Here is a 15179-nt window from a genome sequence, read left to right as displayed (position 1 = left end):
GCATATTTACCTTGTACTTGGACCTTTGCTTTAACTCTGGGAGAAAAAGTAAAGTCAAAGTGATTATTATTCTTTAGTGTAATCCCTCAGTTTGCATAATTTTTATATAATAACATTTCTTGGTGACCCTTAGGAGTTCTACTAAAGAAAATTATTCTGTGGTGTGTAATGACCAGGTTGGTAACCATATGTTTCCTTGTACCTCTTTGAGCAGAATGTGACAAGCTTCGAAGGGATGGCTATCGCAGCTCCCAGTACTATTCCCAAGGACCAACATTCTCCTCCTCTCCAGACATGGTTTGCACAAGCTATCCAGAAGATGATGAAGAATACAGTCGAAAGGTATCCCAGTCAATGATTTATTGTACCATTTATCCACTAATGAAATGTTTAGTGAATCATACATATCCCTGGGTAATTCCACTACCATAGTTATATTCATTATTAGCACATGGAACACTAGGCTAATTTAGTGGAGATACATATTATATTAACAATACAACTCGTATAACACTCCAGTAAGGTAATGGATAACATTGGAATCCAGTTAAGCAGGCTTGGTCTGAAAATGTTACCGCCCTGGACCCTACTTTTGTAGCATTCAAACTAAAACAGCCCTTTGGTAGAAAAGAGTGGTGGAAAAAGAGTGGTTCATGGCAAAAAAGAAACAATAAAAATGAATCGAACTACCTGCTATCCAAAACTGTAGAACAGAGCTGTCATTTTATCGACTGACATGACCTTTGTATATTTTACTAATCACTGATTTTGAAGTGGTTAAAAAGGATGGCTTTATTTTCATTAAAGAATTCTTTGATGAGCTTTCATGATGCACATCTGAATATATTGAAACACCTGCTTTGTGTGCGCAGCTTTTTCCAGAACTCATTTTACCAAGCTGTATAGCTGATGAATGAGGGCTGGGGGAGGGTGTGATGGAAGGATAGAAGAGATTTGGGTAAGAAATTAACAGGTAGACGAGCTTATGGAAAGCATTTTAAATCCTGATAGGTGCCTTTGTCGTGTTATTTTCGCTGGTTTTTAGCCGGTCATCCTGCTGTTTTCAGTTCCTGTCTGGTGACAGATGGGATTGGTATGCATTGTACACAGTTATCACTAAAGCTTCATTTGGAGCAGGGTTTTTTCCATTAGTTAAATTAACCTTAGAAAGGATGAACTATGTGTAGGTTCTCTTTAGTGTGATATTTTCAAGAGCCACAGCAACAGCTGTGTCATTTCTGGTATTGATCTGTAATTACACTGGCTAAAGCTATATTCCAAGATGAAATGTAGCAACGCGTAAACATCAATCCAGTTACTAACTAAAAGCGGTTGTATTGCCTATGATGAGGCAGCTGTAGGTGAGACAACTTTTGCATACCATAAAATAACAGTTTGATAAATGATAACTGCAGTAGAAGCTTTGTAAAGTAACACCCTGAACCAGAACATCCACAAGACATGCAAGGCTGAATCATAGTGCCCAACTATGTCTATGAGACCCAGTTACAACCCTCATAAGCTTGGAGGAAACCAGGGGCATAGCTCTTCATTCTCTTGGAGGAAACCAGGGGCCATAGCTCTTCATGATCTTGGAGGAAACCAGGGGCCATAGTTCTTCATGATCTTGGAGGAAACCAGGGGCCATAGCTCTTAATGCTCTTGGAGGATACCAGGGCCTTAGCTCTTCATGCTCTTGAAGGAAACCAGGGCCTTAGCTCTTCATGCTCTTGAAGGAAACCAGGGGCATAGCTCTTCATGCTTTTGGAGTAAACCAGGGGCATAGCTCTTCAGGCTCTTTGAGCAAACCAGGGGCATAGGTCTTCATGCTCTTTGAGCAAACCAGGGTCATAGCTCTTCATGCTCTTTGAGCAAACCAGGGGCATAGCTCTTCATGCTCTTTGAGCAAACCAGGGTCATAGCTCTTCATGCTCTTTGAGCAAACCAGGGTCATAGCTCTTCATACGCTTTGCGCAAACCAGGGGCATAGCTCTTCATACGCTTTGCGCAAACCAGGGGCATAGCTCTTCATACGCTTTGAGCAAACCAGGGTCATAGCTCTTCATGCTCTTTGAGCAAACCAGGGCATAGCTCTTCATGCTCTTTGAGCAAACCAGGGTCATAGCTCTTCATGCTCTTTGAGCAAACCAGGGTCATAGCTCTTCATGCGCTTTGCGCAAACCAGGGGCATAGCTCTTCATACGCTTTGCGCAAACCAGGGGCATAGCTCTTCATACGCTTTGAGCAAACCAGGGGCATAGCTCTTCATACGCTTTGAGCAAACCAGGGGCATAGCTCTTCATGCTCTTTGCGCAAACCAGGGGCACAGCTCTTCGTGCTCTTTGAGCAAACCAGGGTCATAGCTCTTCATGCTCTTTGAGCAAACCAGGGGCATAGCTCTTCGTGCTCTTTGAGCAAACCAGGGGCATACCTCTTTATGCTCTTTGAGCAAACCAGAGGCATAGCTCTTCGTGCTCTTTGAGCAAACCACGGGCATAGCTCTTCATGCTATTTAAGCAAACCAGTGGCATAGCTCTTCATGCTCTTGGAGTAAACCAGGGGCATAGCTTTTTATAATCTTGAAGTAAATAAGGGGCATAGCGTATTCAGTCAAGGCTGTGCATCTGCTTGTCACTTCGCACGGGAGAATGCTTTGGCAGACAGCGGTGTCTGCTGGAGCAGGCTATGCCAGTAAGCAGATTCTCTATACCAGTGATGGCGAACCTTGGCACCCCAGATGTTTTGGAACTACATTTCCCATGATGCTTATGCACTCTGCAGTATAGTTGAGCATCGTGGGAAATGTAGTTCAAAAACATCTGGGGTGCCAAGGTTCGCCACCACTGCTCTATACCTATTGCAATCCTTGTCAATGCCACTTTTAAGGGATAGGGGCCCCATTCTGCCCTAAATCAGTCTCTGACCTTAATCAGTAATAGCCAATATGAACACATTTTTGGTATACACACACTGAACATTTAATGCTTAGCTTATTTCATAAACTATTGTCTGTGGCATGCTTTTACATTCTCTCTCTTCTCCACACAGTCTAATGTGTTAGGATGCATCTGTCAATCTTGCCATAGTGTATGCTGTTGCTTGGTGCCCTGGAACATTAAGGTACAGAGGCAGTAGCTTAGACACACCTAGTCAGATAGGTGTAAGGGCTGTAGAATTAGAAAATCTACAATGCTTTCATTTTTCTAATAATTCACCCTCAAAATTTAACCAATGTAAGGGGCCACTAATCCCAAAATAAATATTGCATTGATTCAAGTATAGGTAAAAGTACATACCATAGTTTCAACGCATTGCATGGACTATTCATGAGTGGTATATGATCCCATCTCAGTTTTTAAGGACTAGCTCACTATTTTCCAGCATGCCAGTTCATGGTCAGATATTGCTGGTCTACTGGCTCAAAAAAGTGACTTATAAACATCAGCACGCCAGCTCATTATAAAGAGACCCCATAGTGGTCATTTGTAGTAATTCCAATATATAACTTATAGTAAAAAAATTTATTAACTTAACTAAAACTTTTTCCGAGCCTATGGAAAAAAAGAGTCACAATCACATAATAACTTATACAGCTGTCCTTTAACGTCAGTCATTCGGCGCTGAATAGTGTAAACCTAATGTTCTATTTCTTTTGTTCTAATTGAATGACATATTGTATTGAAATTTGAAGACATTATTAGAAATGTCTTTTTTATCTATGACAACTTGTATTTTAGGTTTAGTGGTCCTTTAACCCTAAAAGCACTGTTTGGTGATATTAATCTACTTTTTGATCCTGTGGTGTTATTAATAGTAGATATACTAAATTATTTTGTAAAAATATGTAAAAAAATATAATAATTACTTTGAAGCACAGTGATGTTGCCTGTATTTGAAGAGCAGTAAAGAGACCTGTGGCCTGTGTAATAGCCTATGGCCTTGAAGTTCTTTCCTCTGTAATTGGGAAACTTTACTACAACCTCTAAAATATTTATGTTCCTCATTGTTTTCTTGATAATCATACATTATGTTGCAAAACACGATTTGCTGTACATAGCTATAATCTTTATCAATATGAATTCCATTTATCAAAGCATCTGAGAGAAACAGGCTCTGTCCTTTCATTATTCTTATGTAGCATAGGAGATGAAAGGAAGATTCAGATTGGTTGTGGATTATATTATCCAATGCATACACTGGTTGTGGATTATATTATCTAATGCATACACTGCTGCAGGATCAAATTATAGAGCAAAAAGCAATCTTCAGTCTTAATTAGTAGTTAGTTTATCAATTAGTGATGCTTATTGCCTAGTTCAGTCTTGACCCTTTTCTAGGAATGCTGCTGTGCTTGTCATTAGTATACAATATAATAATGTATTGCTTTAAAAATAACTCAATAGCATGAATCTACCCCTTGGTAATCCACAATATTCTTGCAAGGATTTAATCTTCATAGTCCTTTCGAGTTTCAGAAGTAGGAGGATGCTCAATAAAATCAATAAGGTATTCAATAAGGTAAATTTGGGGCCAATTCCCACTACAAGGTATATGGGAGAGTGATGACAATCTATGCAAATTTTCAGTATTGGCAAAAAAAATAATAGATGATCCTTGATGTTATATTTACAAACACTTCAACACAATTTTAGCATCCCAATATTTTAGTAGAATTTTGGTAAAAATTTTCGAAAAAAAATACCCCATTAAGGATAACAAATGGTGTTTATTACTTGACCTCCATAAATATGGCAGTTTTGAGATCCGAAGAACTTTCTAACTCCCGGCAGAGTGTGTTCGGTTCTGGTCCTCATGGACCACCAGCAGTGCATGTTTATCCACTCTCTAGCAGAAATGTTACAGTTGCCCTCTGCTCTCCTTTTGGTAGTGTGTGGACAACCTCACAACCAGAAGTGGGGATAGGGTTGGCCAACCTTGTATAGCAGAGTAAGTGCCGGTTCACATTAGTGCGATCACAGAGATCGCATGTAATTCGGAGGGCACTGCTCCTAAATTACATGCGATCTCTGTGCGGTGCAAATTCAGCCATACAGTTTGTATGGCTGAATTTGCACCGCAATCGCACTAAAAGACGCACAGGGCACTTTTTTTGGTCCGGAGCAGAATCGGATCGCATGGTGGTTCACACTAGTCCGATTCTGTGCGAACTTTCAGATCGCACTGCGATATGCGATCTGATCTGGGGGTGTCGTTAACTTTTAATTGACACCCCCAGCGTATCGCATATGGCAGTGTGAACTGCCAGGGGGTGCGGATGCGATGCAGGAACACGCTGTATATTCGCATCGTTCCTGCATCTCACAAATGTGAATCGGCACTTAAACACCACTGATCTACAACCTATATTTTTCAGCTGGAGCGTAGTTCTGAAATCTGGGCAAATATGGGATGGAAGGCAGGCATCAGAGGCAACTCAGACCATCAGTTGGGCTGCTTTGATTACTCATGCCCCTTGGAATAGGCCCCTTTCACACAGGGAGTTTGTCAGACGGACTCCGTTTTTCTCAGCGGGGGATCAATCCGCGTGTGTGGAGACAGAGCTGTCAGGTCCTCATTCTTCTCTATGGGGGAATCCGTTCTCATCCGATCCGATCCGCCAGACGGATGGAAAATAGGGTTCCCATCCGTCCGGATTTGACGGATCGGATGTCAGCGGACATGTCTCCGCTTACATCCGACGCCCCATAGAGATGCATGGGGCATCCGTTCAGATCCACATCAAAAACAGACAGGCAAATGTGTGAAAAGGGCCTATGAGAAATCATGGGGTTAATTTAATAAAACTGAAGAATGCAAAATCTGGTGCAACTCTGCATAGAAATCAATCAGCTTCCTGCTGCTTTTTTTTTTTGTCAAAGGCTGCACCGGGTTTTGCACTCTCCACTTTTAGTAAATCAACCCCCAGTCAAGCACTATTAGATTATATTTTGGGTCTTGTGTGTTATTTATCAGATTGCATCATTATTTCTGAGTCAGACTTATTGCATACACATAACCGGTCAATTAGCATTTAAAAGGACAGGAAACGTCAGATCAACAAGCATGTTAATTACATGTCTTTGGATGGGTTGAACTAGATTTACCTATGTAAAGATTGAACCAAATAATTTACCTATGTAAAGTGAACAGTCCTTGCGTACTTTGTGACTTGTACACATTTCATTATAAAAGCTTTCAGAAAGCATCTAAGACAACAGTGCCCTCTGCTGGTGCACAAAAGGTCGCAAGCATGCGGCTTATTATAGTCTTTGCTTGCTTGTAAACGTTAATAGGCTTTAGTTTTGAGCAGTTTTTGTGGATTATTTATATTTTATATTAGGGCAGTGTTGTCTATAGTTTTAAAAAATCTTACATCCAGGGTCTATCCGTACTTGATGCTTTTTGAAATTTGCTGAAAGCTTGTTTAAAGCCAACACCACCATAAAAATCTGTATTCACCACTCCTGGACTGGAGCTGAAAGGTGTTTTAAAGAGCACTGTCTGTGAACTTACATAATACAAAGTGATTTTATAATTGTGACTTGCACAAGTAAAAGCCTTTATGCAAACTGTTCATCTTACACTGGAACATCATTTGTCTAATATAATCCATCTTGTGTTCTTTAATCACAATGCTTGTGATTTAACACAAAAAAAAAACGTTTCATAAATGTATAAATTAACCTTTTGGAACAAAATGTAATAGATGAATTACAACATAGTCTTAATTGCCCAAAAGCATTATAAAATAATTTAAAAAGGTGTTTGTGTCCTGTATCCCGAATCCTGTCTCCATCTGTGCTTGACACGAGCCAGCATGTGCAATCAGATTTAATAAGCAAATGCTGGAACAGTTACAAATCCCAGAGGACTCCAAACACTGGTGACAAAACACCTCCTTATGTTTTCCATCATAGAACATATTCATTTATTTTATTAATGGGAATACATTCATTTTAAAGTAACACTACAATAAGTGGCCTTACAGTAAATATAAGTAATGTTCTGTTTTCACATAGACCGTTATTTATTCAAGGGAAGCAGCTAAGATCACTAATGATAGTTCAGCATTTTCTCAATGCTAGAACTCAAGTAGCCAAAAAGTATCCCAGGCTTCAGGTTAATGGCCCGTTTACTCAAATGTATCTCTGTCAGGTGGTAAGCTTACCGCCTTCTAAAAAGCAATACAAAGAGGATCACTTTTCAGAGGGTGGTATAGCAGCGACTGACAGGGTGTTCCGTGACAGGTATTACTGCCCGCCCCTGATGCCCATTTTATTTTTTTAATATAGCTTAACCGCAATTTTACATTGCAGGACCACTCCGAAACTGCGATTCCTGCGGTTGCGCTGTGCAGCCCTATTGAACTCAGTGGGCCACTTTGACAGGTGGTGTGCAATAAAACCGTGGCTTCACAGCCTGCTGTAACACCCATCTCTCCCCCCCCCCAGGCATCTGAGCCCAAAACCAGCATTTCTCAAACTTTTTAACACAGAAGAACCCTTAAAATGACTTCCTGGTCTCAGGGGGAACCACTGTTGAATATGACTAGATTTATGTGTAGCTTCATGTACATGATGGTCAGTGGGAAGAATGCTCCTTACATTTGTGGTCATAGGGAAGAATATCCTCTTGCAGATGGCTAAAAAGATTATCGAACTTGTCTGAGATGCCGAAACAGCTTCTTGCAAGTCAAATTATGAGAACATTTTAGCTATTAATCTGGAACATCTGAGAACTGGACCATTTGTTTGGAAAAAATAGACAATACTGGCACCAGAGCTCTGTTTCATTTATTTATTTGTCCTATGTACACGCATCTATGGTCCTGAGCCAAGAACAAGGTGACTAGGATGTGTTCTTCTGTACCTCCGAGTCCCCAGTAAACTCTACATTAATAAAAGCTGCATACAAGTACTCCTGAGCCCTTTTTAAGCATTTCTACCCATGTTCAAGCTAGTGACTGTTTATGTAAACTTCTGTTTAGGAGGTCTTCTATAAAGTCTCATTTGGCAGCGCTCTTGTTCTTTTAACATATGACTAGACTTTTTGGCCAGTGGAGAGTAGATTCATATGAACCTTTGGATTCTTACACGAGATAGGATAGCTAGTTGGTTTCAAGAAAAAAAAGAACAATCAAAATGCTGACATATGTGTGGAAACTCTTCACTTTATCTTTTACAAAATATTAGGTTAGGTATTTTTATGGTAATTAGGAAAATTGTGCAACTGCTGTATTTAAAGTGTATTTACACCCTGTAACCAACATACTTTATGACTGCTAACTGTCATACTTATGGTTTCATGCACCTCTGTTAATGTTGCCTTTGAAATTTACTAAAAAAGTTGGTTAAGGCCCCATTCACACACGGAGTCCATCAGGTTTCCATCCTTCCAGATTTGACGGATCGGATGTCATCGGACATGTCTCCGCTGACATCCAATGCCCCATAGAGATGTATGGGGTGACTGTTCAGATCAGCCAAAAAAACTGATCTGGAGCCTGTGTGAAAGGGGCCTAATGCCTCGTACACACGCAACGATTATCGGCCGACCGATCGTCCGACTTTTGTCCAGAGTTGTGTTTTGTTGGTTGGAATGTGCCTAGACTGCACACGAATTTTCTCGGCCAACAAAAATCTACTTCAGAAGTGATGTCATGTGCTGTTTTACTTTCCGTGTGTTTTTTCTTCTCTGAGCATGCCCAGTCTTGCGCATCAGATTTTTGTCTGCCGAAATCTGTACTGACTGACGGAAAATCGGCCGTTGTGTTGACGGCCAACAAAAATTTTATAGCCTGCACACCAGATTTTTTTTGGCCGAAAAGTCTGAGTCGGTTGTCGAAAGCATCATACTAACAAGCCGAAAATCGGGCGATCGGACGTTGGCCGAAAATTCTGCCAATAATCGATGCGTGTGTACGAGGTATAAGGGTCCATGCACACTGGGCTTAAAAAACTAAAAAAAAACGCCAGTTCTTGTGACACAAAAAAAAGGCTCGTATAGAGCGTTCTTGTACAGGTGTTTAGGAGGCCTTTTTTTCTGCTGAAAAATGCAGACCAGAAAGTTTATTTCTTCATCTATATGCGGAGCTTAACATATGCCTCTAGACGTACTATTGTGCATGATCACTTAGGACAGCATTGAGCTGCTTCTACAATCAAAACACAAAACGTCTGTAGAAGCAGCGATTCTGTATGCCCAGTGTGCATGGACTCTTAAAGTGTATTTACTACATATTAAATGAGTTACTTTTACGGTAATTGGTTTTATAATACTGTACATTTGAAGTACAAGGCTCATTTTTTCAAAGCAGAACAATAAAAAGTATTGCCATAGCAGAAAATATTACATGAGGTACAGATACACAAATTCACTCATCTGACTAGCTTACGAGGAAGAGACCACCTTCCTTTGCATCATTTTTAAACACAATTACCGAACCAATGAAGCTCCCTTCTTATAAATACAAGTCCACCTTACATGCATCTGCTTTGGTAGATCAGCTAATGGAACCTTATTTTCTTACAGTTTTCAGTCTCTTCAAATGAAGAGGAAAGGCTCCTGACTGGGAAGAGACCTAAAACCCCAGTCCCTCAGGAGTTCTCTGACACGCATACCAACTGGTCCAAGGCGCTTCCATTACCCACTCCAGAAGAGAAAATGCGTCAAGAGGCACAAGCAATACAGACTGATGTGGTGCCCATAAATGTTACTGGTATGATCATTTTCTTCCTATTAACAGTGTTCCGTTATATTCCTTTTTTCTTCTTCTTAGCCTAATTAGTCTAGCTAGAAGGTGAGTTTGCTAAAGGTCTTGTTTAGTCAAATATTGTGCAAAACAACGTTCTCGGATCTGAAAATCACCATAAATGAAAGCACAATATTATCTGAGCAATGAGTTGGATAGGAACTACTCTATTGTGTCACGCATCAGATAGTACAATCAGAATCCGCCAATGCAAGTGCAACATTTCTTGGATAGATTTCCAGATCTAATAAAAAGATCTTCACTTTCCAAATCTCTTCCTAATGACTCACTATTGGCTCAGCTAGGGTAATGCATGATCAGTTTCCATTCAGTAAAATAATTGTATGCAATATAGTAGATATCAGTTACATTCTAGGTGAGGTTTGTAGAAAAAAACATTTAAGTGTCAGACATTGTGGGGTTTACTAAAAACAGGAGAGTGCAAAATCTTGTGCAGCTGTGCATGGTAGCCAATCAGCTGCAGCTTGTTCATTTAGGCGTTGACAATATAACCTGGATGCTGATTAGTTTCTATGCACAGCTGTACCAGATTTTGCACACTCCAGTTTTAATAAATAAACCCCACTTTCCATGAGCCCTCTGCTGGGGAACACAGCTATTAGAGAAATGAGGATACTCATTTCAGCTTTTACAATGCCTCTCTGTATACATTTTATAACAGATAGTGGGATCTATGAGTCTGTGAATTACACTCCCACAACCATTTATTAGATTTAGGCTGGGTTTACATATGTGCGAATTGGATTCAGTTTTCACCGCATCTTCTGCAAATATGATGGCTGCGGTGTGAATTCCAAAAGGGCCCTGTGCCTTTTTGGGTCCGCTTCAGGGGCGAATTAAGGCAAAAATCCGGTGAACAGGAACACACTGGAGCCCAGGCCACACATATGTGAACCCAGCCTAAAGCCCCGTACACACGATCAGATTATCGAACGATCTGTCGTCCGTTTTTTGTAGCATGCTAGTCTGGTGTAGAAAGTGAAGAGGTTATTTTCATACGAATTTTCCCGTATGACAGAATTCTACTTCAGAAGTGATGTCATGTGCTGGATTGCTTTGTATGTGTTCTTTCGTCTCTGAGCATGCTTAGTCTTGCTCTTAAGATTTTTTTCTGTCAAAATCTGTACTAATGAGACGAAAATCGGACGTTGTTTTGACAGACGACAAAAATGATATAGCCTGCACATCAGGATTTTGTCAGCCGAAAAGTCGGAGTCGGCTGTCAAAAGCACCATATTAACAAGCCAAAAATCGACAGATCGGTCATCGGACTAATTTTCCCTACAGATTTTCTTATCATCTGTGTCTTTAAGCTTGTCTGCATTTGATTAGTGGCTAATGGGAATTCCAATTTGTAGTATTGGTGATACTGCAGTCCTGATAGGAAACAACCTGCAGCTATGTACCTTAGGCCACATTCACACTGTTGTGTGTTTATTAATGTGTAGTGTAACAATATGCTGTGTGTGCCCATGTTTAGGTGCAATCAACACACAAATGCAGCAAACAATGCTGAAAAAGAATTAGACCGGTACATTTTTGGACCTGTAAGCCTAGGTTCACACTTATGCAGTGCGATTTGGCTAAGGTTTTTAGTGTTTTTTTCAATGCAATTTAGATACAGCTGTGATTCTCTCTGTAAATCCGCTCAGAAAAACACTATAGCCACAACTGATCGCTTAGTCTTTGAACACCTATGGGTTTTTTTATGCAGTTTCCATTAGACTCTATGAAGATAAAAATATCATTGTACCTCACCAAACATGCACAGGGCCCTTTTAAAAATCACATTGCGTTTGGACTGCAAATATGTGGACAGCCACCATAGAAAGTCATGTTATTTCACTTGTCATGCCATTCTATGCGTTCTGGAATGCATACAAAACCACAGTCGTGTGAACCAGGGCTTAATGTGTTAAGGGCCCAGTGAAAATGAATGGGCACACCTATGACAACAAAAATCACACACAAAAGGTGAAAATAGAATCTTAGCTGCATTAAAAGTAGTTATCTAAATTCCACATGCTGTATATACATCCTAGAAGTAAGGTAAAACAAATGGGGCAGATTTAACTTGCTAAACAATACAAATGTAGTGCATAGGGGTTCTGTAGGATTGCAATGTGTACAGCTCACTGTGATTTCCATACAGCTTATAAAGGCACTTCCTTTGGGTTTACGTCATTACTGTTGTTCACCCACAGAAACTGCATGGATCCCATCAAAAAACCCAAGCTAGCACACACACAGGGAATTTTACTAAAAGTGGTGCACTCAGTATTTGCTACATCTGTGCATGGTAGCCAGATAGCTTCTAAAAGCAGTTAGTTCAATTAAGGTTTACCAATAAAACCTGAAAGCGGATTGGTGCAGCTCTGCATAGAAACCAGATTTTGCACCGTGCAGTTTTAGTAAATAACCCCCAAAGGCTACAAGCAACCTTTTGAGAAGTTTTTCCTTTCTTAAGGTGTGAGTCCCTGCCCTGTCATCACTACTTAGTGAGTCATTGATCTGCAACAAGCTTGCAACCAGTAAAGTCCCAACTCCTATTCTGCCTGTGTGTTCCAGTGACTCAGCATCAGCATAAAAGGCCTTGAAAATAACAGATAAAAAATGAGGTGCTCATGAGAGAAGCATAGGGGCTGCCATTGTTGACCTTTTGCAAATGCTAAATTTGAGTGCAGATTAGAATATTAGAGTGAAGTCAGGAATTCTGCTCTGTATACATATTCCAGGTAACTTAATCAAAAAGTGGTATTTTGGATCACCATGACAGCCAGGCAGTTAGAATTTTCAGAATTAGTGATCAGCCCATGTAGTCCTATATTTTTGGGGATCCAGCGCCTGATTAAAAACTATAGGCCTAGTTCAGGGGTCTCCAGACTTTCTAAACAAAGGGCCTGTTTACTGTCCCTCAGACATTAGACTGCATCTTTGATATCAGTGGGAGGAATAGTGCCCTTTTTTGGTGTCGGTGGAAAGAACAGTGCCCCATCATTGGTGTCAGTGAGAGGAATAGTTTCCCATCATTGGTGTCAGTCGGAGGATTAGCAACCCACCATTGATAAGTGGGAGGATTAGTGACCAATCATTGGTATTAGTGGAAGGAATACCTCCCCATTAATGGTATTAGTTTAAGGAATAGTGCCCCATCGTTGGTGTCAGTGGGACAAATAATGCCCCATTGGGGATGCCAGTGGGACAAATAATGCCCCATTGTTGATGCCAGTGGGGCAAATAATGCCCCATTGTTGATGCCAGTGGCGAGAATTATGCCCCATTGTTGGTGTCAGTGGGGAGGAATAGTGCTCCAAGGGCCGGATAAAGGCAAGCAGAGGGCCACAGTTTGGAGACCACTGACTTATGCCTCGTACACACGCAACGATTATCGGCCGTCTTTTGTCCAAGTTGTGTTTTGTTGGTTGGAATGTGCCTAGACTGCACACGAATTTTCTCGGCCAACAAAATTCTACTTCAGAAGTGATGTCATGTGCTGGTTTACTTTCCGTGTGTTTTTTCTTCTCTGAGCATGCCCAGTCTTGCTCATCAGATTTTTGTCTGCCAAAATCTGTGCTGACTGACGGAAAATCGGCCGTTGTGTTGACGGCCAACAAAAATTTTATAGCCTGCACACCAGATTTTATTTGGCCGAAAAGTCGGAGTCGGTTGTCGAAAGCATCATACTAACAAGCCGAAAATCGGCCGATCGGACGTTGGCCAATAATCGATGCGTGTGTACGAGGCATTAGATGATTGGATCCTAGTAACAAGGCACGCAAAAAGGGGAGAAAGACACATACACACAAAATCAATAAACGCATGCAGTACAGTGCCGCAGTATACATTGACTTGTAACAGAAAATACAGAACTAATAAATAAGCAGAACCACGTATATAAGTGTAGTGTAATAAGTGTATGGCAATCAAGAGGTTTTGCCCATACTCCCTATTATTGATACTAGTTTAAAGGAATAGTGCCCCATCGTTGGTGTCAGTGGGACAAATAATGCCCCATTGTTGATGTAGGTTGAAATAATGCCCCATTAATTCCTTGTAGGTTCAGTTTTACTTTAGAAAATGCATGTTGAATATAAATGGTTGCTATGGGCAACACATGAAACTTCGTAGACTATGCCTGCGGTAAAAATAAAGAGAATGGGTTTTTTTAACGGGTCAGTAACAGTCATGATTGGAATGTGGCAGTGCCCACAATAAAATTGGCAAAGTGCAATGACACTTGTATATTTAACGGAGATCAGTCTTTCCAGTTTTCTGGGTAACATAAAATACTTAAATGGTCAATGTAAGCTTTGTTAGCGCTATATATATATATATATATATATATTTCTTAGTCTAAATAGAGAAGAATTGCACATTGAAGGGCTGTTTTATGGAGCTGCATTTAGAATGCATGCTCATTCAGTTCCCTTTAAAAGACAATGGTGTGAATTGAGCTTTGGGAGTGGTTTTAATACTGGGGGAAGGGTGACAGCTGTGCAGCATGAGAAGTGAGGCCTTGTGTGTATGCTCATTCTATAGGACCCAGGGCTAGCTGACACACTGCCAGAATGTAGTGACTAATGTATCGCTCCTGCCCTCCCCCAACACACTATACTATCACAATGTCATATAAAATGAAAGGGTAGCCCTGTGGAAAAGGTAAAAAAATGAAGGATCTGTTTTAAATACCAATGGCGTTGACAACCATTACACCACCAGCTTGGTTTGGGCATATTTCCCAATATAAAGCTTCAGATCTATAAGCTGTGCCATCAAAGGATATTGACAGATTTAATACTATATTGAGAATGAAAGCTTAACATGCAGGCATAGTGGTATGTGATATGTTCTATTTTAGTAATAGAGGTATGCTATGGGAAATTAAAATATTGAACCGTCCAAATGAATACCTGTATCAGCTGAATCGCAGCAAAATAATTAAATTCAGGTCTGCACTAGACAGTGACAATTGGTGATTGCTCCGTTGCTTTGAATTGTCTGAAATAAGTCTTTCCTTTGACAGTTTTATATAGATCAGGAGTCTGGGGCCTTATGCATGAAAAGTGTGCTATCAAGAAAAGAGCTTGTTGCCTATAGTAACTGTCATTTCTGTAGTACCGGGTTTAAAATAAGGATTGTCTGCACACTTTTTATATATAAGAGCTTGGCAACTAATAGAATATTGATCAAGTGTCAAAATGTAACTCGTTGGGTTTGATTTGCAATGATACATAAAAATATTTTACAAGGATTGGAATATTTAGGCCTCTTGCACATGGGAGTTTTTTCTTTTACTGATCTGAAATGAGATGCATTGTTGTCTATAGCCTGGTTCACACCTATGTGTTTTTTATTGCCTTTTGCAAAAACGCACTACAGTTCATTTAGGGCTCTTTCACACGGGCGT

At 40.4% G+C, this 15179-nt stretch overlaps 1 protein-coding gene across 6 annotated transcripts in view; it reads left to right on the top strand.

Annotated features, from left to right (window-relative positions):
* Positions 1-15179, top strand: part of NHSL1 (NHS like 1) — a 331325-nt gene that overhangs the window by 295573 nt on the left and 20573 nt on the right. For all 6 annotated transcript variants that reach the window (XM_082249099.1, XM_082249097.1, XM_082249098.1 and 3 more), the window contains exons 3-4: positions 215-342; positions 9532-9718. In XM_082249099.1, the coding sequence (XP_082105225.1) occupies positions 215-342; positions 9532-9718 (315 nt within the window). The remainder of the gene's footprint in view (positions 1-214; positions 343-9531; positions 9719-15179) is intronic.

The sequence above is a fragment of the Pelophylax lessonae genome (assembly GCF_965119305.1).
Source record: "Pelophylax lessonae genome assembly, chromosome: 3".
In the NCBI taxonomy this organism is placed as follows: Eukaryota; Metazoa; Chordata; class Amphibia; order Anura; family Ranidae; genus Pelophylax; species Pelophylax lessonae.
This window is presented reverse-complemented; position numbering and strand designations above follow the sequence as displayed.